This window comes from Eubalaena glacialis, chromosome 2 (assembly GCF_028564815.1).
Source record: "Eubalaena glacialis isolate mEubGla1 chromosome 2, mEubGla1.1.hap2.+ XY, whole genome shotgun sequence".
NCBI classification, from domain to species: Eukaryota; Metazoa; Chordata; class Mammalia; order Artiodactyla; family Balaenidae; genus Eubalaena; species Eubalaena glacialis.
The window spans coordinates 152,075,814-152,100,783 of record NC_083717.1 but is presented as its reverse complement, the minus strand read 5'-3'; the positions used below and the strand labels follow the sequence as shown (position 1 = coordinate 152,100,783).

Genomic DNA, 24,970 nt, shown 5'->3' with positions numbered 1-24,970 from the left:
TTTTTCATTCTCTAGTTACTTTAGGTATAAGGTTAGGTTGTTTGAGATTTTTCTTGTTTCCTGAGGTAAGACTTGCTATAAACTTTCCTCTTAGAAATGCCTTTGCTATGTCCCCTAGGTTTTGGATCACTGTGTAGTTGTTTTGTTTTAATTTCTCTAAAGGTATTTTTTGATTTCCTCTTTGACTTCTTTAGTGATCTATTGGTTGTTTAGTAACATATTGTTTAGCCTCCACGTGTTTGTATTTTTTACAGTTTTTTTCTTGTAGTTGATTTGTAATCTCATAGTGTTGTGGTTGGAAAAGATGCTTGACATGATTTCAATTTTCTTAAATTTACCAAGGCTCATTTTGTGGCATGTGATCAATCCTGGAGAATGTTCCATGTGCACTTGAGAAGAATGTGTATTTTGCTGTTTTAGATGGAATGCTCTCTCTATATTTAAGGCCTGTGTTTCCATACTGATTTTTTGTCTGGATGATCTGTCCATTGATGTAAGTGGGGTGTTAAAGTCCCCCACTATTATTGTGTTACTGTTGATTTCTCCTTTTGTGGGTCAGCCAGGTCATTTTAAAAGATATTTCTCGGGACTTCCCTGGCGGTCCAGTGGCTAGCACTCCGCGCTTCCAGTGCAGGTGGCGTGGGTTTGATCCCTGGTCGGGGAACTAGGATCCCACATGCTGCATGGGGCAGCAAAAAAAAAAAAAAAAAAAAAAAAGATATTTCTCTATGAAATGAATCAAGAGTGTTTGTTAGAGATACAGAGAGTGAATAGTACTTGATAAGTAAAAAAGGTACTGTGCTGGGGGGGTTTCAGCCTTTAAAGAAAAAGGTGGTACAAATTGAAAGTTTTTATATTGCTTGTGCATTAACCATCTACCATGCTGCCCCCTTTCAATAATTCTAGGGTGAAATGTTTACCTAAGAAGAGTGTTACTGATAAACAAAATTGACAAACTAACTTCTAGCCAGGCTCACCAAGGAGAAAAGAGAGAGGACCCAAATGAACAAAATAAGAAATGAAAGAGGAGAAATAACAACCGATACCACAGAAATACACATAATCGTAAGAAATTACTATGAACAGTTATATGCCAACAAAATAGACAACCTAGAAGAAATGGACAAGTTTCTAGAAACATACAGCCTGCCAAGACTGAGTCAAGAAGAAATAGAAAATTTGAGCAGACTGATCAGTAGAAGTGAAAAACATCTATTTAAATGATAATTTAAAAAACTCCCTGCAAACAGAAGTCCAGGAGTGGATGGCTTCACTGGGGAAGTCTACCAAACATACAAGGAAGAACTTATATCTATCCTTCTCAAACTATTCCAAAAGGCATTCTATGAAACCACAATCACCCTGATACCAAAACCAGACAAAGACACCACAAAAAAAGGAAATTACAGGCCAATATCTTTGAAGACTATAGATGCAAAAATCCTCAAGAAAATATTAGCAAAGCAAATCCAACAACACCTAAGAAGGATCACACACCATGATCAAGTGGGATTCACTCGAAGGTCACAAGGGTGGTTCCACATATGCAAGTCAATCAATGTGATACACCACATCAATAAAAGAAAAGATAAAAAAACACGTGATCATCTCAATAGATGCAGAAAAAACGTTTGATAACATTCAGCATCAATTCATAATAAAAACTCTCAACAAAATGGATATAGAGGGAACATATCTCAACTTAATAAAGGCTATTTATGACAACCTACAGCCAATATAATATACTTAATGGTGAAAAGCTGAATTTTCCTGCTACATTCAGGAAAAAAGACAAGGATGCCCACTCTCATCACTTCTATTCAACATAGTATTGGAAGTCCCTGTCACAGCAAACCAGAAAAATAAAAGGTATCCAAATTGGAAGGGAAGAAGTAAAATTGTCACTACATGCAGATGACATGATACTATATATAGAAAACCCAAAAACTACTAGATCTAATAAATGAAATCAGCAAAGTAGCAGGATACAAGATTAACATTCAGAAATTGGTTCCATTTCTTTACACTAACAAACAATGAAAATCAGAAAGGGAATGTAAAAAAAAAATTCCTTTTAAAATCACACCAATAAATAAATAAATCAAATACCCAGGAATAAACCTGACCAAGGAGGTGAAAGACTTACATGCTGAGAACTATGAAACATTAGTAAAGGAAATTCACAGAAATGGAAAGATATCCCATGCTCTTGGATTGGAAGAATTAATATTGTTAAGATGGCAATACTACCCAAAACAGTCTACAGATTTAATGTGCTCCCTATCAAATTATCCATAACATTTTTCACAGAACTAGAATAATCTAAAAATTTATATGGAACCATAAAAGACCCAGAATTGCCAAAGCAATCCTGAGCAGGAAAATAAAAAGCAGGAGACATAATTCCCACAGACTTCAGACAATACTACAAAGGTATAGTAATCAAAACAGTGTGGTACTGGTACAAAAACAGACATATAGATCAATGGCACAGAATAGAAAGCCCAGAAATAAATCTACACACCTACAGTCAATTAATCTTCAACAAAGGAGGCAAGGATATAAAATGGGAAAAAAAAAATCTCTTCAGCAAGTGGTGCTGGGAAAGTTGGACAGCCCCATGTAAATCAATGAAGTTAGAACACACCCTCACACCATGCACAAAAATAAACTTACTTAAAATGGCTTAAAGACTTAAACATAAGACATAACACCATAAAACTCCTAGAAGAGAGTATAGGCAAAACATTCTCTGACATAAGTCATACCAGTATTTTCTTAGGTCTCCCAAGGGAATAGAAATAAAAATAAAAATAAACAAATGGGACATAACCAAATTTACAAGCTCTTGCACAGTAAAGGAAATCATTAAAAAAAAAAAAGAAAAGAAAAAAACACGAAAAGATAATCTATGCAATGGGAGAAAATATTTGCAAATGATGTGACAGATAAGGGATTAATCTCCAAAATATACAAACAGCTCACACAACAACAAAAAAAACAACCCAATCGAAAAATCGGCAGAAGACCTTAATAGACATATCTCCAAAGACATATAGATGGTCACGTGAAAAGATGCTCAACATCACTAGTTATTAGAGAAATGCAAATCAAAACTACAATGAGGTATCACCTCACACTGGTCAGAATGGCCATCATCAAAAAATCTACAAAAAAATAAATGCTGGAAAGGGTGTGGAGAAAAGAGAACCCTCTTGCACTGTTGGTGGGAATTGATACAGCCACTATGGAGAACAGTATAGAGGTTCCTTGAAAAACTAAAGATAGAACTACCATACAATCCAGCAATCCCACACCTGGCATATACCCAGAGAAAACCATAATTCAAAAAGATACATGCACCCAAATGTTCATAGCAGCACTGTTCACAATAAGCAAGATATGGAAACAACCTAAATGTCCATCAACAGATGAATGGATAAAGAAGATGTGGTACATATATACAATGGAATACTACTCAGCCATAAAAAAAGAATGAGATAATGCCATTTGCAGCAACATGGATGCAACTAGTTTATCATACTAAGTGAAATAAGTCAGAAAGAGAAAGACAAATACCATAGGATATCACTTATATGTGGAATCTAAAATATGGCACAAATGAACCTAACTACAAAAGAGAAACAGACTCACAGACATAGAGAACAGACTTGTGGTTGCTGGGGGGGGGGGGAGGGAGGGAGAGGGATGGACTGGGAGTTTGGGGTTAGTAGATGCAAACTATTACATTTAGAATGGATAAACAACAAGGTCCTACTGTATAGCACAGGGAACTATATCCAATATCCTAGGATAAACCATAATGGAAAAGAATATTTTTAAAAAAGAATGTATATATATGTATAACTGAGTCACTTTACTGTACAGCAGAAATTAGCACAACATTGTAAAGCAACTATACTTCAATTTAAAAAACTATTAGAACTAATAAATGAATTCAGCAAGGTAGCAGGGTACACAATCAATATACAGGAATCTGCTGTATTTCTTTATACTAACCATGAAATATCAGATAAAGTAAAAAAAAAAATCCTGTTTAAAATTGTGTCAAAAAAAAAAAAATACCTAGGAATAAACCTAACTGAGGGTGTGAAAGACCTATATGCTGAGAACTATAAAACACTGATAAAGGAAACTGAAGATGATTCAAAGAGATGAAAAGATACCCCTTGCCCTTGGATTGGAAGAATTAATATTATTAAAATAGCTATACTACCCAAAGCAATCTACAGATTTAATGTGATCCCTACCAAATTACCCATGGTATTTTTCACAGAACTAGAACAAATAATCCTAATATTTACACAGAACCACAAAAGACCCAGAATTGCCAAAGCAATCCTGAGGAAAAAGAACAAAGCTGGAGGTATAACTCTCCCAGACTTCAGACAATACTACGAAGCTACAGTAATCAAAACAGTGTGGTACTGGCACAAAAACAGATATATAGATCATGGAACAGAATAGAGAGCTCAGAAATAGTAGGTGTGTGGGTTTAATCTTCAACAAAGGAGACAAGAACATACAATGGAGAAAAGACAGTCTTCAAAAGTGCTGTTGGGAAAACTTGACAGCTTCATGTAAATCAATGAAGTTAGGACGCATCCTCATACTATACACAAAAATAAATTTAAAATGGCTTAAAGACCTAAATATAAGACAGAGCACCATAAAACTCCATAAAGCTCCTAGAAAAGAACATAGGCAAAACATTCTTTGACATAAATTGTAGCAATATTTTCTTAGATCAGTCTCCCAAGGGAAAAGAGATAAAAGCAAAAATAAACAAATGAGACCTAATCAAACCTATGAGATTCTGCACAGCAAAGGAAACCATAAACAAATGAATAGGCAACCTATGTACTGTGAGAAAATATTTGCAAATGATATGACTGACAAGGGCTTAATTTCCAAGATATACAGACAGCTCATACAACTCAATATCAAAAACAAACAACCCAATCAAAAAATGGGCAGAAGACCTAAATAGACTTCTCCAAAGAAGACATCCAGATGACCAACAGGCACATGAAAAAAATGCTCAACATCGCTAATTATTAGAAAAATGCAAACCAAAACCACAATGAGGTATCACCTCATATCAGTCATAATGGCTATCATCAAAAAGTCTACAAGTAATAAATTCTGGAAAGAGTGTGGAGAAAAGGGAACCCTGTTGGTAGCAATGTAAATTGGTGCAACCGCTATGGAAAACAGTCTGGAGGCTCCTTGAAAAACTAAAAATAGAGTTACCATATGATCTAGCAATCCCATTCCTGGGTATGTATCTGGAAAAGATAAAACTCTAATTCAAAAAGATACATGCACCCCAATGTTCATTGCAGTGCTATTCACAATAGCCACGACATGGAAGCAATCTAAACCTCCATCAACAGGGACTTCCCTGGTGGTCCAGTGGTAAAGAATCCGCTTTACAATGCAGGGGATGTGGGTTTGATCCCTGGTCAGGGAACTAATATCCCACCTGCCATGGGGCAACTAAGCCCGCTTGCCACAACTACTGAGCTTGCGTGCCTCAATTAGAGCCCATGTGCTGAAAACTACAGAGCCCATGCACTCTGGAACCTGCACACCACAACTACAGAGCCCACGTGCCCTGCAGCCTGCGCGCCACAACTAGAGAAGAGAAAACCCACACGCCACAACTAGAGAGAAGCCTGTGCACCGCAACGAAAGATCCCGCATGCCTCAGTGAAGATCCTGCATGCTGCAGCTAAGACCTGATGCAGCCAAAAATAAATAAATAAATAAATAAATAAATAAATAAATAAATCTTTTTTAAAAAAGGAAATGAATATGGTAGATTAAAAGAAAAAAGTCCATTAACAGAGGAATGGATAAAGAAGATGTGGTATATATATGTGTGTGTATATACACACACACACACACACATATACACACAATGGAATATTATTCAGCCATACAAAGAATGAAATATTGCCATTTTCAGCAACATGGATGGACCTAGAGATTATCATACTAAGTGAAGTCAGGCAGAAAGACAAATATTATATGATATCATTTATATGTGGAATCTAAAAAAATAATAAAAATCAGCTTATTTACAAAACAGAAAGACTCACAGACATAGAAAACAAACTTATGGTTACCAACGTGGAAAAAGGAGGGAAGAGATAAATTAGGAGACTGGAATAACAGATACACACCACTATATATAAAATAGCTAAACAACAAGGATTTACTGTATAACAGAGGGAACTATATTCAACATCTTCTAATAACCTATAATGGAGAAGAATCTGAAGCTGTACACCTGAAACTAACATAATATTGTAAATCAATTATAATTAAATTTTTTAAAAAAGAAGAAATTTTGGCAAATTCCATATGGTCTTCTCTGAAAATCCAACCAATGCTGATGACAGTATTCCTTTACTAGAAGGAATATTTACTGCCATTGGAAGTCAATGGAATGTGAGACAACAAGCTGAAATACAGCTTTTCACATAATCTTTTGTTGAATTATTGATGTTTTCTTTCTTTTTATAAGACAAAATGTCACAGTAATAATTAGGGTTTCCAACCAATTCCAGGTCAAAATTCAGGATTACATTTCTGTCTTTGATGTTTTGTCAGTGATTACAACAGCTTCACAGATACTTAAAAGAAACAAACTAATAAAAGTTTAGATGAAAATCATCAAAGGTAGTTTTATGTTTAAAATACAATTTGCAAGAGACTGATTGGAAGAATCATCAATTAAAGAAGCTTAATGCTAGAAGATCACGTGGTCCAACCCCTGATTTTTGTGATTATAATATTATTGTAGAAACATGGATATCAGATGCCTTCTTTGCCCCTCCCACACCTGCCTCTGGCAGTAAAACTCTAGGAACTACAAAACAGACTTTCTTGCTCTCTGGCTTCAATTTAATAACCAATGGGGAGTCCCTATAGGATATCAAAGGAAGGGAGTATTATCAGGATCCCCCAGATGAATGCCTACCTTAATGAAAAGTCATAACTCATGTCAGGCAACCATCTCCTTCCAGATTTTTCTAATCACTCCCTCCCCTTGTCCTTTAAGGCCCAAGTGCAGTAAGAGCTGTTGCTAAACCTGGGTACTGCCCTACCCGCTCTGGTTTCTCACCCACAGTGGTTCTCAAATTTTAGCTTGCATTGGAATCGCCTGGTGGTCTCCTTAAACCCGGGTTACTAGTTACCCTCATGGCAAAGTTTCTGATTCATATGTCTGAGATGGCTGCTGATAATTTGCATTTTTAACAAGCTCCCAGGTGATGCTAGAAGCACTGCCCTATAGCCCTATACCTTGACCACCTTTTAATAAATCATCCTAATTTGAGTTTGTTATCTCTTCCTTCTGGAACCTTGACTAATATAAATGGCTAAGAAAAAAAAATTGGTTGAAAATAGACAAAGTTTGTTGTACGATTAAACATGATTTTCAGGTGCTTCTTTGAAAAATCTTTAAATCAAAGAAGAGAAAGCTGTAGGGATTTAGGAAATCATTTTGTCCAATTATTAAATTTCAGAGCAGAAGCAAAGCAGACAAAGAGAGGTCAAGTGATTTATCAACCACTTGGTGTCCTGCTTTTCAGGGAAGTCTTTTCAGGATACTATTCTGCTTCTTATCATATAGCAGCTCTTACCCCTCTCACCCCACCCCCCTCTCCCCTCCCCTGGATTGTGTAATTGCCCTCTGTGTTTCCATTATCTCCATCTTTAGGTTTGGGCGCCTGTGGTACATGTGGTGTTTCAGGTAATCACCATAGTTTGGGGCAACTCAGGATAAGATCTGTAGCTGTTTTCAGCGTAGGGCTTAGTAGAACCACATGTTTCATTGATGTTTTGTGCTGATGGGAAATAAGAGTCAATGGCAGGACCCTTGTTTGAATAATAGCGTCTGGTCTATCCATTATCTTCCAAGTCATCTTGCACTCAGTCACACAGAAACTCACCTGACACTTTGCTTCTCTCTCACCTACTTTCCAAAGACCTTTTCCCAATTAATCTTTATCAGCTTGGCTTTTCAAGTTGTTATCTGAGACCCCCACCCCTTGTCCTCCATCTGTTTAGGCAGTTGCTTTACTCAGCAGCTGTAGTTCTTCTTTGCCCTTTTTGCTTTGAAGCTTCTAAGTGGAAACCCAAGGCACTGTCTGCCCAGCTCCACCCATACTTTCCTGGGAGCTGCAGCCTGTTGCAGTGTTGTCTGGTGACAGAAATTGGACCAGGAATCAGTAAAAGATACAAGTTCTTTCTTCAAGATTTTTTGACTATGGGCAGCTAGATTTCTCCCAGGAGGCTAAAGCTATGAGATTGGAAACTTGGGGGCTTTGAACAACCAGGTTTTCTGCAGAGAAAGGCAGGTGGCAGCCAAGTGAGGAGAAATGAATCTGGCATCCAGCAGTGAGAAATGGGGGTGCTGTTCAGCTACACCATGCCCTGGGTTCCAGCTGTTCCTGAGGATTAGGAACATCCCTGGCCATCCTACCCTTTGATTGCTAAACTCATAAAAACTCCCCATTTTTGCTAAACCAGTTTAGTTTGGATTTCTATTTCATGAAGTCAAACATCGTGATTGATAAAATAGTACAAATGGTCATTTCTGTTTACCTGATCATTATTAGTAATAACAGTATACATTTCTTGAGTATGTTCTATGGACCATTTAATCCATACAACACTCCTCAGATGTGGGTAGAACAGGAGAGAAAATGGGTTGAGAGAGATTACATGGCCATCTTCTGGCTCAATGTTGTACAACTATACATGGCTGAGCCAGATTCCTACCAGGTATCCCCAGATTTAAACAACCTGTGTTCTTAACCACTATGTTCTCTCTGAATCTCAATTATACCAAAGTTCCTTTTCAAGTAACAGGCAAGGATAGAAGGATGGGATTTTCAGTGCTCTTTTGTACTCAGAATTCAGCACCTTAGAGTTGAGCATCTTACCATTAAGTTTCATAGCACACACCTTCCAACTCTTGAGGATTTGCTCTACAATTTTCTCTGACTCAGCATAAAATTCTGCCTGGCAAAGTCCTGCTCATCCTTCAAAGCCCCATAGAACCTTTCCTACTCCAGGCTGAATAAACCACTCACTCCCTTTCTTCCTGCTCTCCTGTTCACATTATAGTTAACGGGTTACATGTCTGACTCCAATACTATGTCGAGAGTTCCGTGAAGTCATGGACCATGTATTCATCATTTGTCTAACTCCTGTTCCTTACACAATACCTGCCTTAGAATAGGTGCTTAATAACTACTTGTTGAGTTAAATTGATTTGGGAAGCATGCAGAGCCTAACCAGTGCAGATGAAGAAACCATATTCTTATGCCTGGACAATTATGAAAAATGGCACAAGGTGGCCCAAACACAATGGCTCAGGTGAGCAGATGTCTTTCCAAGGGGCCGGGGACCATCAAGTGTGACTAATGGGAGACTTTCAATCCTTCACTCCTAATGCAGTTTATCCTCAATACCTGTCAAAGTCTGAACACTGTTCACTAACTGAATTTGCAATACCCAGGCACTCACTGTGGCATATAAAATACAATATAAATATGATTTACTTATGATCCTTGACTGTATCCCAGGTGACATTCTGAATATTTATTTTTGTCAGGGCTGGCTTTATATTAATTGATAGTACAAGACCATATAGTATGGGCCAGCGTCTTCATTTCCAGGACCTGAGATGACTGTTTCATGGACTAAGCTCTGAACATGCCTCTGGGCCTGGCTCTGAGTTTAAATTTGCCTTTTTAGGACAATGGTTTAAATGTCTCCAGTGGCTCAGCTATTCTCGGGTCTCTTCCATGAATCAGCAAGTGGGAGGCAGCTGGCAGCTGGCAATGAGATTTGAGCTATATTGCATAAGGACCAGGAGATAGAGAAGCCAGGACATAACACTGCAGTGAAAATGAGGAAGAAAGAGAAATCACTGGTTTGGCTTACAAATTCAACACTTCCTAACTACATGTGATTTACCAACTTTTTAGTAACTATGGCCAATATTTTATCTCAACCCCATCTCAACTTGGTACTCAACCCATTTTTGGACTTCCTCCTTTCCACCTACAACTGCTGAGTAATCACAAAATGAAACCTGATACTCACCTAAGAAAACACAAGAAGGCACACCTCATGTAAACATAAATTATAAAAGATACCTGAAAGATAAATTAAAAATTACTCTTGGAGTATCTGAGTGTCACCCCTCTTGAAGAACATGAATAAATGAGAGTTCCCTGAATTTTAGACAGCCTCTTTTAATTGAATTTAAAATATTCAATTAGAAACATAACTGTGAGGCACAAGATGGCAGAGTAGGAAGACCTTGAGCTCTTCTCCTCTCACAGGCACACCAAAATCACAGTTATTAACAGAACAGCCATCAATGAAAAAAAACAGGATGTACCAGAAAAAATATTCTGCAACTAAAAATATAAAGAAGGAACCACAATGAGACAGCAGGAGGGGTGGAGTAGCAATATAGACAAATCCCATACCCGCAGGTGGACAATCCACAAACAGGAGAATAATTACAACTGCAGAGGTTCTCTCAAAGGAGTGAGAGGTCTGAGCCCCACTTCAGGCTCCCCAGCCCAGGGGTCCTGTACTGGGAAGACAAGCCCCCAGAGCATTTGGCTTTGAAGGCCACAGGGCTTATTTTGGGAGTCCCAGAGGCCTGGGAGAAATAGAGACTTTATTCTTAAGGGGCTCACACAAAGTCTCACATGCTCTGGAACCCAGGGTAGAAGCAGTAATTTGGTAGGAGCTTGGGTCAGACCTACCTTCTGAGCTCTAGAGAGTCTCCTGGAGAGGCAGGAGATAACTCCAATTCACCCTGGGGACATAGACTCCCGGCAGTCATTTTGGGGAGCTCCTTCTACCACATGGTAACACCATTCTGGAATCTTCCTTCTAGATTATTACCACAGAACCCAGTCCCACTGCAGCCCAACAGTCTGCAGGCACCAGTACTGAGATGCCTCAGGGCAAGCAGTTAACTGGACACTGACACAGCTCCACCTACCAGCAGACAAGCTGCCTTAAGACCCCTTGGGTCCACAGCCACCTCTGGACATGGCCCTCCTCACCAGAGGGCCCAGGATCTGTCCCCCCACACCAGTGCACAGGCAATAGACCCAAGACCCCCAGGGCCTCCAGCCAGAGACCATGTGGGGCCCAGGCCCCACCCACCAGTGAGCTTGTCCTAGCCTCAGACCCAGCTGTACCCACCAGCAGGCAGACACCAGCCACAAAAAAACCAGCAACATCCCAGTCTGTGGACTAGGCCTGTCCTGGAACTGGCTGGGCCTGGTCCCTGCCCACTAGGAGGCCAACACAAGCTTCAAGACACCAGCCCCCGCAGCCAACCCTGTCAGGAACCAGCCCACCTACCAGAGATCTGACACCTGCTCTGGTACCCCTAGGCCCTACAACCAGACCCCAGGACATGGCTCTGTCCACCAGTAGGCTGGCACAAGCCCCAGGACCTGGCTTCATCCACCAATAGGTGGGCAACAGCCCCAGGTTCTCCTGGATCCTGACTCTGCCCACCAGTAACACAGCACTAGCCCTGGGACCTCCAGGGTTCTGCAGTCAGCTGCCTCATGACCAGACCCCACCAACCAGCAGCTGACAGCATCTGTACAAGGCAGGATCTGGCAACCAACCAGACCAGGGCCAAATAAACCTACCAGACCACTGGTGTAGTCAGCTCGCCACACAGAAATACCCACACAGTCCTCATAGAAGGAACCCCTAGAGCATATAGCTCTGGTGACAAGAGGGGAGTTTGCTATTGGGACTCATAGGATGTCTCCTACAGAAGGCCACTTCTCCAAAGTCAGGAAATATAAACAACTTACCAGGTACATAAAAATAAAAATAGCAAGTTAGGCAAAATGAGGTGACAGAGGAACATATTCCAAAGGAAGGAACAAGATAAAACTCCAGAAGAAGAACTAAGTGAAGTGGAGACAGGCAATCTACCTGAGAAAGAGTTCCCTGGATAGTGATCGTAAAGATGATCAAAGAAATTGGGAGAAGAATGGATGCACAGAGTGAGAAGTTAGAAGTTTTTAACAAAGAGTTAGAAAACATTAAAGAATAAATATAAAGAGATAAAGAATACAATAACTGAAATGAAAAAATACACTAGAAGGAATCAACAGTAGACTAAATGATACAGAGGAACAAAACAACGAGCTGGAAGACAGAGTAGTGGAAATCACTTATGCTGAACAGAAAAAAGAATAAAAAGAAATGAGGACAATTTAGAGACCTCTGGGACAACATCAAGTGCACTAATGTTTGCATTATAGGCGTCCAAAAAGGAGAGGAGAGAGAGAAAGGGGTTGAGAACATAGTTGAAGAGATAATAACTGAAAACCTCCCTAACCTGGGAAAGGAAACAGACATTCAAATCCAGGAAGTACAGAGAGTACCATACAAGATTAACCCAAAGAGGAACACACCAAGACATATTGTAAATAAAATGGCAAAAATTGAAGATAGAGAATATTAAAAGCTTCAAGAGAAAAGCAACACTTTATGTTCAAGGGAACTCATGCAAGGTTATCAGCTGACTTTTCAGCAGAAACTCTGCAAGCCAGAAGGGTGTGGCACAATATTTTTAAAGTGATGAAAGCGAAAAACCTACAACGAAGAATACTCTACTCAGCAAGGTTCTCGTTCAGATTTGATAGAGAGATCAAAAGCTTCACAGACAAGCAAAAGCTAAAAGAGTTCAGCACCACCAAACCAGCTTTAAAAGAAATGTTAAAGGAATTGCTCTAAGCAAAAAAGAACACAGTGAGTAACATGAAAATCATGTGAGGAGAAAGCTCATCAGTAAAGGCAAATGCACAGTAAAGGTAGGAAATCATCCCTCACAAAGCCAGTAGGAATGTTAAAAGACAAAAGTAGTAAAATCATCTATATTCACAATAAGCAATAATTGTGAGGGGAGGAGAGTAAAATGCAGGGTTGTTGGAATGCATTTGAAATTAGGAAATCAGCAACTTAAAACAATCATGCATATATATAGATTGCTATATAAAAACCTCATGGTAACCAAAAACCAAAAATCTGTAATAGATACACACACAAAAAAGAAAAAGATAACTCTAAAGATAGTCATCAAATCACAAGAGATGAGAAAAAAGAATAAAAGAATTTTAAAAAAAAGACCTACGAAAACAACCCAGAAACAATTAACAAAATGGCAATAAGAACATACATGTAAATAATTACTTTAAATGTAAATGGACTAAATGCTCCAATCAAAAGATATAGAGAAAAGAAATGAGAAAAAAACGATTACATGGAGACTAAACATGCTACCAAAAAACCAACGGGTCAATGAGGAAATCAAAAAGAAAATTAAAAAATATCTTGAGACATATGACAGTGAAAACAAAACCATACAAAATCTATGGGATGCAGCAAAAGCAGTTCTTAGAGGGAAGTTAATAGCGATACAGGCCTTCCTCAAAAAAACAAGAAAAATCTCAAATAAACAACCTAACCTACCACCTAAAAGAATCAGAAAAACAAGAACAAACAAAACCTAAATTCAGCAGAAGAAAGGTAATAATAAAGATCAGGGAGGAAATAAATAAAATAGGGATTTTAAAAAACAATAGAAAAAAATCAATAAAACCAAGAGCTGGTTCTTTGAAAGGGTAAAGAAAATTGACAAACCTCTGGCCAGGCTCATCAAGAAGAAAAGAGAGAGAACCAAAATAAGCAAAATAAGAAATGAAAAAGGAAAAGTCTCAACCGCAGAAATACAAAAAACCATAAGAGAATACTATGAACAATTATATGCCAACAAATTTGACAACCTAGAAGAAATGGACAACCTTCTAGAAAAATAGAGCCCACCAAAACTGAATCAAGAAGAAATAGATAATTTGAACAGACCAATCACTAGAAGTGAAATAGAATCTGTAATAATAAAAAAACTCCCTGCAATCAAAAGTCCAGGACCAGATGGCTTCACAGGCAAATTCTACCAAACATACAAAGAACTTATATTTACCAATTCTTCTCAAACTCTTCTGAAAGATTGAAGAGAAGGGAACATTCCCAAAAACATTCTATGAAGCCACGATCATCCTGATACCAAAAGCAAACTATTACAGACTATTACATTTAGAATGGACAAAGACAAAGATACCACCAAGAAAGAAAATTACAGGACAATATCTTTGATGAATATAGACGCAAAAATTCTGAACAAAATATTAGCAAACTGAATCCAAAAACACATTAAAAAAAATCATATACCATGACCAAGTGGGATTCATCCCAAGTTCACAAGGATGGTTCAACATACACAAATCAATCAATGTAATACACCACATTAACAAAAGAAAATTTAAAAACCACATGACCATCTCAATAGATGCAGAAAAAGCACTTGAAAAAATTCAACATCGATTCATGATAAAAACTCTTACCAAAGTGGGTATACAGGGGACATATCTCAACATAATAAAAGCTATTTATGACAAACCCACAGCCAATATGATACTCAACAGTAAAAAGCTGAAAGTCTTTGCACTAAAATCTGGAACAAGACAAGGATGCCCACTCTCACCACTTCTGTTCAACATAGTATTGGAAGTCCTAGCCACAGCAGTCAAACAAGAAAACAAATAAAAGGTATCCAGATTGGAAGGGAAGAGGTAAAATTGTCACTACATGAAGATGACATGATACTATATATAGAAAACCCTAAGGACCCACACAAAAACTACTAGATCTGATAAATGAATTCAGCAAAGTAGCAGGATACAAGATTAACATTCAGAAATTGGTTGCATTTCTTTACACTAACAATGAAAATCAGAAAGAGAATGTAAAAATAAAGAACAATTCCCTTTAAAATCACACACACAAAAAAACCTAGGAGTAAACCTGACCAAGGAGGTGAAAGACTTACATGCTGAGAACTATGAAACATTAGTAAAGGAAATTAAAGAGGATTCAAAGAAATGGAAAGATATCCCATACTCTTGGATTGGAAGAATTAATATTATTAAAATGGCAATATTACCCAAAACAATCTACAGATTTAATGCAATCCCTATCAAATTATCCATAACATTTTTCACAGAACTAGAACAAATAATCTAAAATTTTATATGGAACCATAAAAGACCCAGAATTGCCAAAGCAATCCTGAGGGGGAAAATAAAACACAGGAGACATAACTCTCCCAGACTTCAGACAATACTACAAAGGTATAGTAATCAAAACAGTGTGGTATTGGTACAAAAACAGACATATAGATCAATGGAACAGAATAGAAATAAATCTGCACACCTACAGTCAATTAATCTTCAACAAAGGAGGCAAGAATATAAAATGGGAAAAAAAGGCAATCTCTTCAGCAAGTGGTGCTGGGAAAGTTGGACAGCCTCATGTAAATCAATGAAGTTAGAACACATCCTCACACCATGCACAAAAATAAACTCAAAATGGCTTAAAGACTTAAACATAAGACATGACACCATAAAACTCCTAGAAGAGAGCATAGGCAAAACATTCTCTGACATAAATCATACCAATGTTTTGTTAGCTCAGTCTCCCAAGGCAATAGAAATAAAAATAAACAAATGGGACCTAACCAAACTTACAAGCTCTTGCACAGTAAAGGAAATCATTAAAACAAAAACAAAAAAACCCACAAAAACATAAGCTACAGAATGGGAGAAAATATTTGCAAATGATGTGCCAGATAAGGGATTAATCTCCAAAATATATAAACAGCTCACACAACTCAACAATAAGAAAACAATCCAATCGAAAAATCAGCAGAAGACCTTAATAGACATTTCTCCAAAGAAGACATAGTAGGCACATGAAAATATGCTCAACATCACTAATTATTAGAGAAATGCAAATCAAAACTACAATGAGGTACCACCTCACACTGATCAGAATAGCCATCATTAAAAAGTCTACAAATAACAAATGCTGGAGAGGGTGTGGAGAAAAGGGAACCCTTCTACACTGTTGGTGGGAATGTAAGTTGGTGCAGCCACTATGGAAAATGGTAGGGAGGTTCCTCAGAAAACCAAAAATAGAACTACCATATGATCCAGCAATCCCACTCCTGGGCATATAACTGGACAAAACTATAATTCAACAAGATACATTCACCTCTGTGTTTCTAGCAGCATTATTCACAATAGCCAAAACTTGGAGACAACCTAAATGTCCGTCTACAGATGAATAGATAAAGAAGTGGTACATACATACAATGGGATACTACTCAGCCATAAAAAAAGAACAAAATAATGCCGTTTGCAGCAACATGGATGTGACTAGAGGTCATCATACTAAGTAAAGTAAGTCAGAAAGAGAAAGACAAATACCATATGATATCACTTATATGCAGAATCTAAAATGTGACACAAATGAACCTATCTACAAAACAGAAACAGACTCACAGGCAGAGATCAGACTTGTGGTTGCCAAGGGGAGGGGGAGAGGGATGGACTGGGAGTTTGGAGTTGGTAGATGCAAACTATTACAGACTATTACATTTAGAATGGACAAACAACAAGGTCCTACTGTATAGCACAGGGAACTATATCCAATCTCCTGAGATAAACCATAATGGAAAAGAATATTCAAAAAAAAAGAATGTATATATGTGTATAACTGAGTCACTTTGCTGTACAGCAGAGATTGGCACAAACTGTAAATCAACAATATTTCAATTTTAAAAAGTATTATTAAAAAAAAAGAATAAAAAAAGATGTAGAGTGGCTGAATGGATCCAAAACCAAGACCTACAAGAAACTTGCTTCACATCCAAAGACATAAACAGATTGAAAGTGAGAGATGGAAAAGGGTATTCCATGCCAATGGAAATCAAAAGAAAGCCAGGGTAGCAATACTTTCATCAGACAAAATAGAATTAAAATAGAGTTAAAGTAGAGACTGTTACAAGAGACAAAAAAGGACACTACATAATGATCAAGGGATCAATCTAAGAAGATATAACAATTGTAAATATACATGCACCCAACATAGGGGCACCTAAATACATAAAAGCAAATATTAACAGACATAAATGGACAAATCAACAATAACATAATACTAATAGGGGACTTTAACACCCCACGTACATCAATGGACAGATCATTCAGACAGAAAATCAACAAGGAAACACTGGCCTGAAGTGACACATTAGACCAGATGAAATTAACAGATACATATAGAGAGAGAACATTCGTCCAAAAGCAGCAGAATACACATTCTTGTCAAGTGCACATGGAACATTCTCCAGGATAGATCACACGCTAGGCCACAAAATCAAGCCTCGGTATATTTAAGAAAATTGAAATCATATCACCATCTTTTCTAACAATAACACTATGAGACTAGAATTCAACTACAAGAAAAACACTGACATGTAGAGGTAAACAATATGCTACTAAACAACCAATGAATCACTAAAGAGATCAAATAGGAAATAAAAAAATACCTGGAGACAAATGAAAACAAAAACACAATGACTCAAAATCTATGGGACTCAGCAAAAGCAGTTCTAAGAAGAAAGTTTATAGCTATACAAGCTTACCTCAGGAAAGAAAACATTTCAAATAAATGATCTAATTTTATACCTAAAGGAGCTAGAAAGCAAAGAACAAACAAAACCCATTAGTAGAAGGAAATAAATCATAAAGATCAGAGCAGAAATAAATGAAATAGAGGCTAAAAAAAATTGAAAAGATCAATGAAACTAAGAGCTATTTCTTTGAAAAGATAAACAAAATTGATAAACCTTTAGCCAGACTCATCAAGAAAAAGAGAGGGTCCAAATCAATAAAATCAGAAATGAAAAAGGAGAAGTTACAATGGACACGGCAGAAATACAAAGGATTATAGTTGCTATGAGCAACTATATGCAAATAAAACGGACAACCTAGAAGAAATTCATAATTATGTACAATCTCCCAAGTCTAAACCAGGAAGAAATAGAAAATATAAACAGACTAATTACCAGTAATGAAATTGAATCAGTAATAAAAAAAAAAATCTCCCAGTAAACAAAAGTCCAGGACCAGGTGGCTTCACAGGTGAATACTACCAAACATTTAGAGAATAATTAACACCTATCTTTCTTAAATTATTCAAAAAAATTTGCAGAGGCAGAAACACTTCCAAACTCATTCTGTGATGTCAGCATCACCCTGATACCAAAGCCAGACAAAGATATAACAAAAAAAGAACATTGCAGGCCAATATCACAGATGCAAAAACGTAGATGCAAAAGTCCTCAACAAAATATTAGCAAACCAAATCCAACAATACATCAAAAGGATAATACACCATGATCAAGTGGTATTTATCCCAGGGGTGCAAGGGTTTTTCAATATCTGCGAAGCAATCAATGTGATACACCACATTAACAAATTGAAGGATAAAAACCATATGATCATCTCAATAGATGCAGAAAAAGCTTCTGACAAAATTCAACTTCCACTTATCATTAAAAATTCTCCAGAAAGTGGGAATAGAGTGAACTTACCTCAACATAATAAAGGGCATATATGACAAACCCACAGCTAACATCATTCTCAACAGTGAAAAAGCTGAAAGTATTCCACTCTCACTACTTTTATTCAACATATTGGAAGTCCTAGCCAGAGCAGGGAGACACAACAAAGTTGGATTTTACTGATCAATCTGATGGAAAAGTGTATAGTGGATTTAATAGGAGACCCTATTGGCAGTCTTACCAGTTAGGAATTCAACAGTCAGCCTTATGAAGAAAAGGGAGGAAGCAAGCATATCATCACTTTGCTTTCCTTGAGGTAAACTATTTGACTGTGATAACAGTTCTAATTCAGAACAGATATGTCAACCCAAACACCATTTTCTAATGTTCATTTCCAGTTAATGGATTTATCTAAAAAGACCCTTTGTCTTAGGGACACAGACCTTGCCAACATAGCATTCTCTTTTTAGGACCCCCTTTTTTAAAATTAGAAATGAACTCAATGAATGTTCCATATATTTTACTGCCAAGGCATTTAAAAATCTGTTTTCCTTCAGGAAATTCTCAAACTGGTATGAACTCTTTCTTCCCAGGTACCTCCAGATCATCAGTTACTCGATGTAAACCAGGAGCCAACTGCCCCAGTTCACACAGTAGCATCAGCAGACAACTGTCCCCTCTGTCTGTCACCGAAGATTCTTCTGCTCCTATTCTTGAACTTCAGAGTCGAGGATCCTCTGGAGTTTGTGGACACAGAGCCGAGAGGCAGAACAGATCAGGTATGTGGGTAACCTCCTCATAAATAACAGTATATTTGGTAAGCTTCTAGCCAGCAGTGAAAGATCTCACCATTGGCACAGAATGTAGAGATGTTACATGGACTCTCAGGAGTGCATGTGGGGAAAGTTTATCAAGTGGGAGGAGAAGGAAGAAAGGAAATGTGCAGATATAATCCATTAATGATGTACGGTGTACAGTGTAGCAGAGAAATAATACCAAAACCTATAATTGGAGGGCTTAACAGTGACTTCTAATGAAGTTTATAAGGAAACTAGTTTTCTCATCTTCAAGATGTCAAAAGCCAGCATCTTTTACCTCAATCCTGGGATTTAGTAATAGCACACTGTACCCATTCTGAGAAGAATAAAAGTACCAGTAAAATCACAGACTCTGCTCTTGTCTTTATCAGGACTGCCAGTCCTTGGAGCCCTTCTAGTTTTCCCAATTTTACACCTGCTTCAGGACACTTCAGTTGTCTCCCTGATCAGCATTTACTATTAAATCAAGACCTTTGGCATTTCCTCACATTTGCCTGACCACTTACCAACTCCTGGGTTACTTGGTTACTGGAATTGCTAGATAAATTTCCTTACTATATCCATGGGTTTCCCAGCAAACTTATCATTTTAAAATGCAGCTGGGTCCACTAGGCTACTGCCCAATACTGTTACATTTTGGTGGTGGACATCGTACTGCCTTCCCCAGAGATGCTCTCAAGCTCTGAGTCCATACTCACTTCCTCTTATCATATGACCACACTTCTACTTTCCTGAAAAGACTAAAACAATTGTGTTCTAAGAGATGCTTTCCTCTCTGCCTCAAAATGTCTCTGTCCTCTTGTTTGCTAATTTGCTAATTACCATCATTGTGGGGACCACCTTTGATTTTTGTGTTTGCTACCATTCTGATGTTGACTCCTTCTGCATCCATGATCACCTTCTCTCCATCTCTTCCACCTACATTTTCAATCTCTCCTTCTCCGTTTATTCCTTCAGCTTGGGCAGCAACATATTAAAATCTCTTGCATCCTTAAAATCAATAGTGACAACAGCAAAAACAACAAAATACTCTATTCAAAATAAGTGGGTAGTGAAAAAAACCTGAAAAAAAACCCCTCAAACTTTGAGAACACTAGCTTTAAAAAATAAACAGAAGAGAAATGGTAATTCAGGGGACTCAGGCAAACAAAGGTATAGAGGAAGTGTGAAAGCCTCTTGTAGGGTCCTACTTATTTGATAAGAGGTTTTATATGAGAAAAGATTTTTTCAAAAAATGACAATATTTTAAAATGGAATCTCAGCAACTATGGACCCCAAGGCTAAAACTCTTTTTTAAAAAGTGAAGAAAATCACATCTTAAATCTTCAGAAAGTTTTAATTGTCTTTAATAAGTTACAGTAATATTCTTATCATCCCAGTTATCTGCAGAACAGTATGTTCCAGTTAATTAAATATGGTTAATAAATTTGCCCTACCTATCATATACAGATTACAAATCTTAAAAACTGTACCATTAAAGACCACATGGGGCATGATTTACTCTTTCTGTAATGATTCAGAAGACATTTGGGGATATTCCCAGACACCAAAAAGAAAAGAGAAAAGGAGAATAATCTGAAGACCATTCTTTCATGAATGTTATGGTACTTAACCTCAAAATGAAGCCCATGAGATAGATATTATCACTGTTTGACAGAGAACCTAAGATGGAATTAAACATATACTCAGGGCCATCCAATGGCAGGACTAGGACTTTCACTCATGTTTCCAAATTCCAGTGGCCTCTACCATCAATTTGTATGACTCCAATCAAGGTTCATAGAAATGGATGGAATTCCTGGTAAATCAATTTTAATGATATATACAAAACAATAAATCTAAGCAGGACTCTAGAAAATCATGCTTAAAATGGTCAGAAAAATAAAACAACTCTGGAGAGCCAATCTTTGTATGGTATCTGTAGATAGTAAAATTAAAGAATTGTCAACAATTCAATTTAGTTAGCAGAAGAAAGAATGAGTCAATACTAGGTGGGGATTTAGGTGACTATTGGTGTCATCAAAAATATTCTCCATGCTCTGACGGTGGTACAGATGCAATCTTCATAGAAGGTGACCGTGAAGGCAGATACCAACTCATAGGGATACTTAAAATCTTTGTAGAATCCTTCCTCCTTTATAAGCTATTCCCTGAGAATAATGTGATCTGAAGTGTAGTAGAGTACACCTTTCTCTTAATATCACTTCTATTAAACCTCATGCAAGACTGCCATTCCTGTCAAGAAACAGAACTTTTTCTCCAAACCATTTCTGAAACTTCCAGTGCTTAAACAGGGAGCTCAAGCCTGAAACCTAGACAGAATCAATATTCAGAATAAAAAGTTTAGACCTTGGAGTCATACTGTCTTAGGCTCAACCTTGAACAACCTTTAATACAAGTCTCAGTTTTTTCATCTGTAAAATGGGAATAATACCTACTTAATTGGGTAGACTCATGTTCCCTTCCCAGCCTTCCAACACCAGAGTCTCTTATTCCACCCTCTTATTCATTTTTGTTTTTTCCCTTTACTCTCTGTGTAAGCCACATGGTCATAGAGGGAATTTGCAGAACTGTTATCAGGTATAGTCTGTACACAGGCAAGGGAGCTGGCTAACATCCTTACAGACTCATCTCAATGTCACTGCATCATGGGAGTTTCTCCTGATCATTATGCCCCTCTCCTCTTAACAAGTGCTTCTCCTCTGCTTCCATGTGGCCTTGTATCTGCCATACTTGGCCCTTATCATACTGTATTAGATGTGTTTTCTGGCCTTTGTCTAGATTATGAGCTCAAGTCTTTCTTTTTTGAACCCCTGGGACCCGACTATCTAACTAACTCCTGGTAGTCTCCATAGGACTTTGTTGAATAAATAAATAAAAGAATACCAGTTTTCATCTTCTGGAGGCCTAGGCTCTGAGAACTCTGTTTATAAGACTTGGAAGTCATGTCGTAATTGCTGTGTTCATCCTTACTTGGTTTATATTCTGCAGTGAAGAATTCACTTTCAAGTCTTGCTACCCACTTCCCCCAAATAATCATATCAGGAAGCCTTAGCTGGATGAAAGCCTTTACCCCAGTGGGGCAGTCCCACCTGGGTCCTTAAGCAGTGCGCACCCCTTCAGCCGGAAAGCCAGCAGATTCTGGAGAGGAAAAGTGAGAAACCATCCGCTCTCACTTGCTATCTGTGGCCCGCACCACTTTCTTCACCCCAGGATAAGCCTTACGCTTAAAGGAGGTCCCTGGAGACACAGCAGAATCTTGCAGACAATTCTGCCTCCTTTCCCCCAGGATTCTACTATCTGGGGACTCAGGGTGACCACTGGTCCCATTAAATTTCCTGACAGCTACATAGATTCATTGTGTTGAACTTGTTTTCTCTATCAGGGGAGAAGGCCTTTATGATTGTCACTTTCAGAGAGCTTTGACTATTTTAGTGTGGAAAAAAATGCTACTAAATTTTCTTAGTAAATGTAAAAATACAAAGCAGAACTCACTGTGCTCCCAGAAACATATTAAGTCGTAATTTGCTCTGAGGTGGAAGGTAATTTTGTGCAGTCCGGACTTGCTCTGTTTTAGGGACACATCCTTTTCAGCTTAATAGTCATCTTTGCTGCAGTTAAAAAAAAAAAACAAAAAAAAAACTCAGTGGAATATAACAGCAAATACTTATTTCTTGTTCACATTTCATGTCAGCAGACACAGGATTTTGCTCATTCTCCCACATAGACCAAAAGAGCAGCTTCTGTTTGGGATTCTCCATCCTAGTGGCAGAAAGGCAGAGTTAGAGAGGTAGTGGGACCCTGTGATGCCTCTTAAAGCCTCTGCTGAGCGGTGGCATACCACACACCTGTTTACGTTGGATCAGACAAAGCAGGTTACGTGGCCAAGGCCAAAGCCTTTGGAGCTGAAATGTCTAATGCTCTCACAAGGAAGTGGGTAGGGTACACCCAGGAACAGAGAGCATCCACCAAGTTCATGAGCATCGTCATAGCCTGGATAGGGGTCCAGATACACACTGTACCTTACAGAGCAGAGACTCCAGATTCCAGACAGAAAATGAGCTAGAGTTATCTGTCTCTTCAAATGACAGCAGGAGAAAAAAAAAGAACACTGGTGATTCTACTGTCTGCCTTTTTGATTGCTGTTTTATAACTTGATTTCCACACATTTGTATTCCTTTCCTGTTTGCAGGGGATGATGGAACGCAGACTCATCCTGAGAATAGCAGCCAAGAAAACAGAATCAAGGCTCGCTGCCTATCCTGCGCGTCTATGGTTCTGAAGGCCATCTGGGGACTTTTGATCATCTTGTCAGTGTCATCATCTTGGGTTGGAACCACACAGATTGTAAAAATTACTTATAAGAACTTCTACTGTCCATTTTTCATGACTTGGTTTTCAACAAACTGGAACATTATGTTTTTCCCAGTCTATTACTCTGGTCATCTGGCCACTGCTCAAGAAAAGCAATCTCCAATGAAAAAATTCAGGTAGGTTTCATGTTAAATGGCCAATAGGAGATGGTTTGAAATAATTTCATGCAAATATGCATAATTTCATCTCTTTGGAATATGAATTGAGTTGAGGAGTGTGGAGAGGCAGGATCTAAGGTCGGTAGTGAACATATTAACACGAGGAAACAGAATCAGTACCACCCCAAAAATTATTAAGTGTCTACAACGTGCCAGGCACTGTGCTGGTGCTTTTGTGTATCTTATTAACCATTGTTGGTGGTAACAGCCACGTTTTAAGACGGTGTTAGTTATCCCCATTTTAACACAAGAGGTAATAGGTTTGGAGAGATTCAGGGACTTGTCCACGGTCACACACTTATAAATAATGGAACCCAGATTTTAATTCAGATCAACTTATCTCTTGCCACATTTTAAAAGAACAACCCAGGGTCTCGAGCCCAGGAAAAAAAAAAAACAAAACTGTATTAATAAGATTATTACAAAAACATTTGCTCAGTATTCTGGACACAGTGGTGTTATAGCAGATGAAATGACTTGGTCTCAGGTAAAGGGAAGTTTGGCCTTGGGATGGTTTCAAAGATGCTGTTCTTTGCTGGCTAGGAGCACAGAGAGCCTTGTCTGTTGGTTTGCTAGCCATGAACTTGATAGTGCCATGGTTCTAGTGGTTGCTCGGAACTAAACCTGACTTCTGCAGCCCCATCTTGGGGAGATCAGGAAGCTGGCAGACATGTCATCCAGCCCTGCACAGCACTCAAGGAAGGCAAAAGCAGCATTCGGGTCAAAGTCCTGTGCTAACAGACAGCTTCTTGAAAAGAAAAGCCAGAACTAAGGAATAACTTTCAGGACCGTCACTCTGATCACCAAGAGAAAACAGCAGTCTTGACCTCAGCAGATGGCAGTGGGAGAGCGACAGTTTTCTTCACCTGCTTACTGCTCCTCGGCAGAATGACAATAAATTTGTATTGCAGGAGCCAAAATAACCTTTCTTTCTTGCCCTTTTACCTAATGAAAGGAAGGAGTGACTGTTATCATTGATGCATTATAAGACTGTTCTTGAAAACTTAAGACACTGTGAAGGCTTAATCTTCAACTTCCAACTTATCACCAGCTTGGAAGTG

The 24,970-nt window shown here is 38.1% G+C and overlaps 1 protein-coding gene across 1 annotated transcript in view; it reads left to right on the top strand.

Moving 5' to 3' along the window:
- Positions 1–24,970, top strand: part of SLC35F4 (solute carrier family 35 member F4) — a 284,343-nt gene that overhangs the window by 238,056 nt on the left and 21,317 nt on the right. Inside the window, exons 2-3 of the mRNA XM_061182607.1 lie at positions 19,153–19,338; positions 23,570–23,867. Of these exons, the coding sequence (XP_061038590.1) occupies positions 19,153–19,338; positions 23,570–23,867 (484 nt within the window). The remainder of the gene's footprint in view (positions 1–19,152; positions 19,339–23,569; positions 23,868–24,970) is intronic.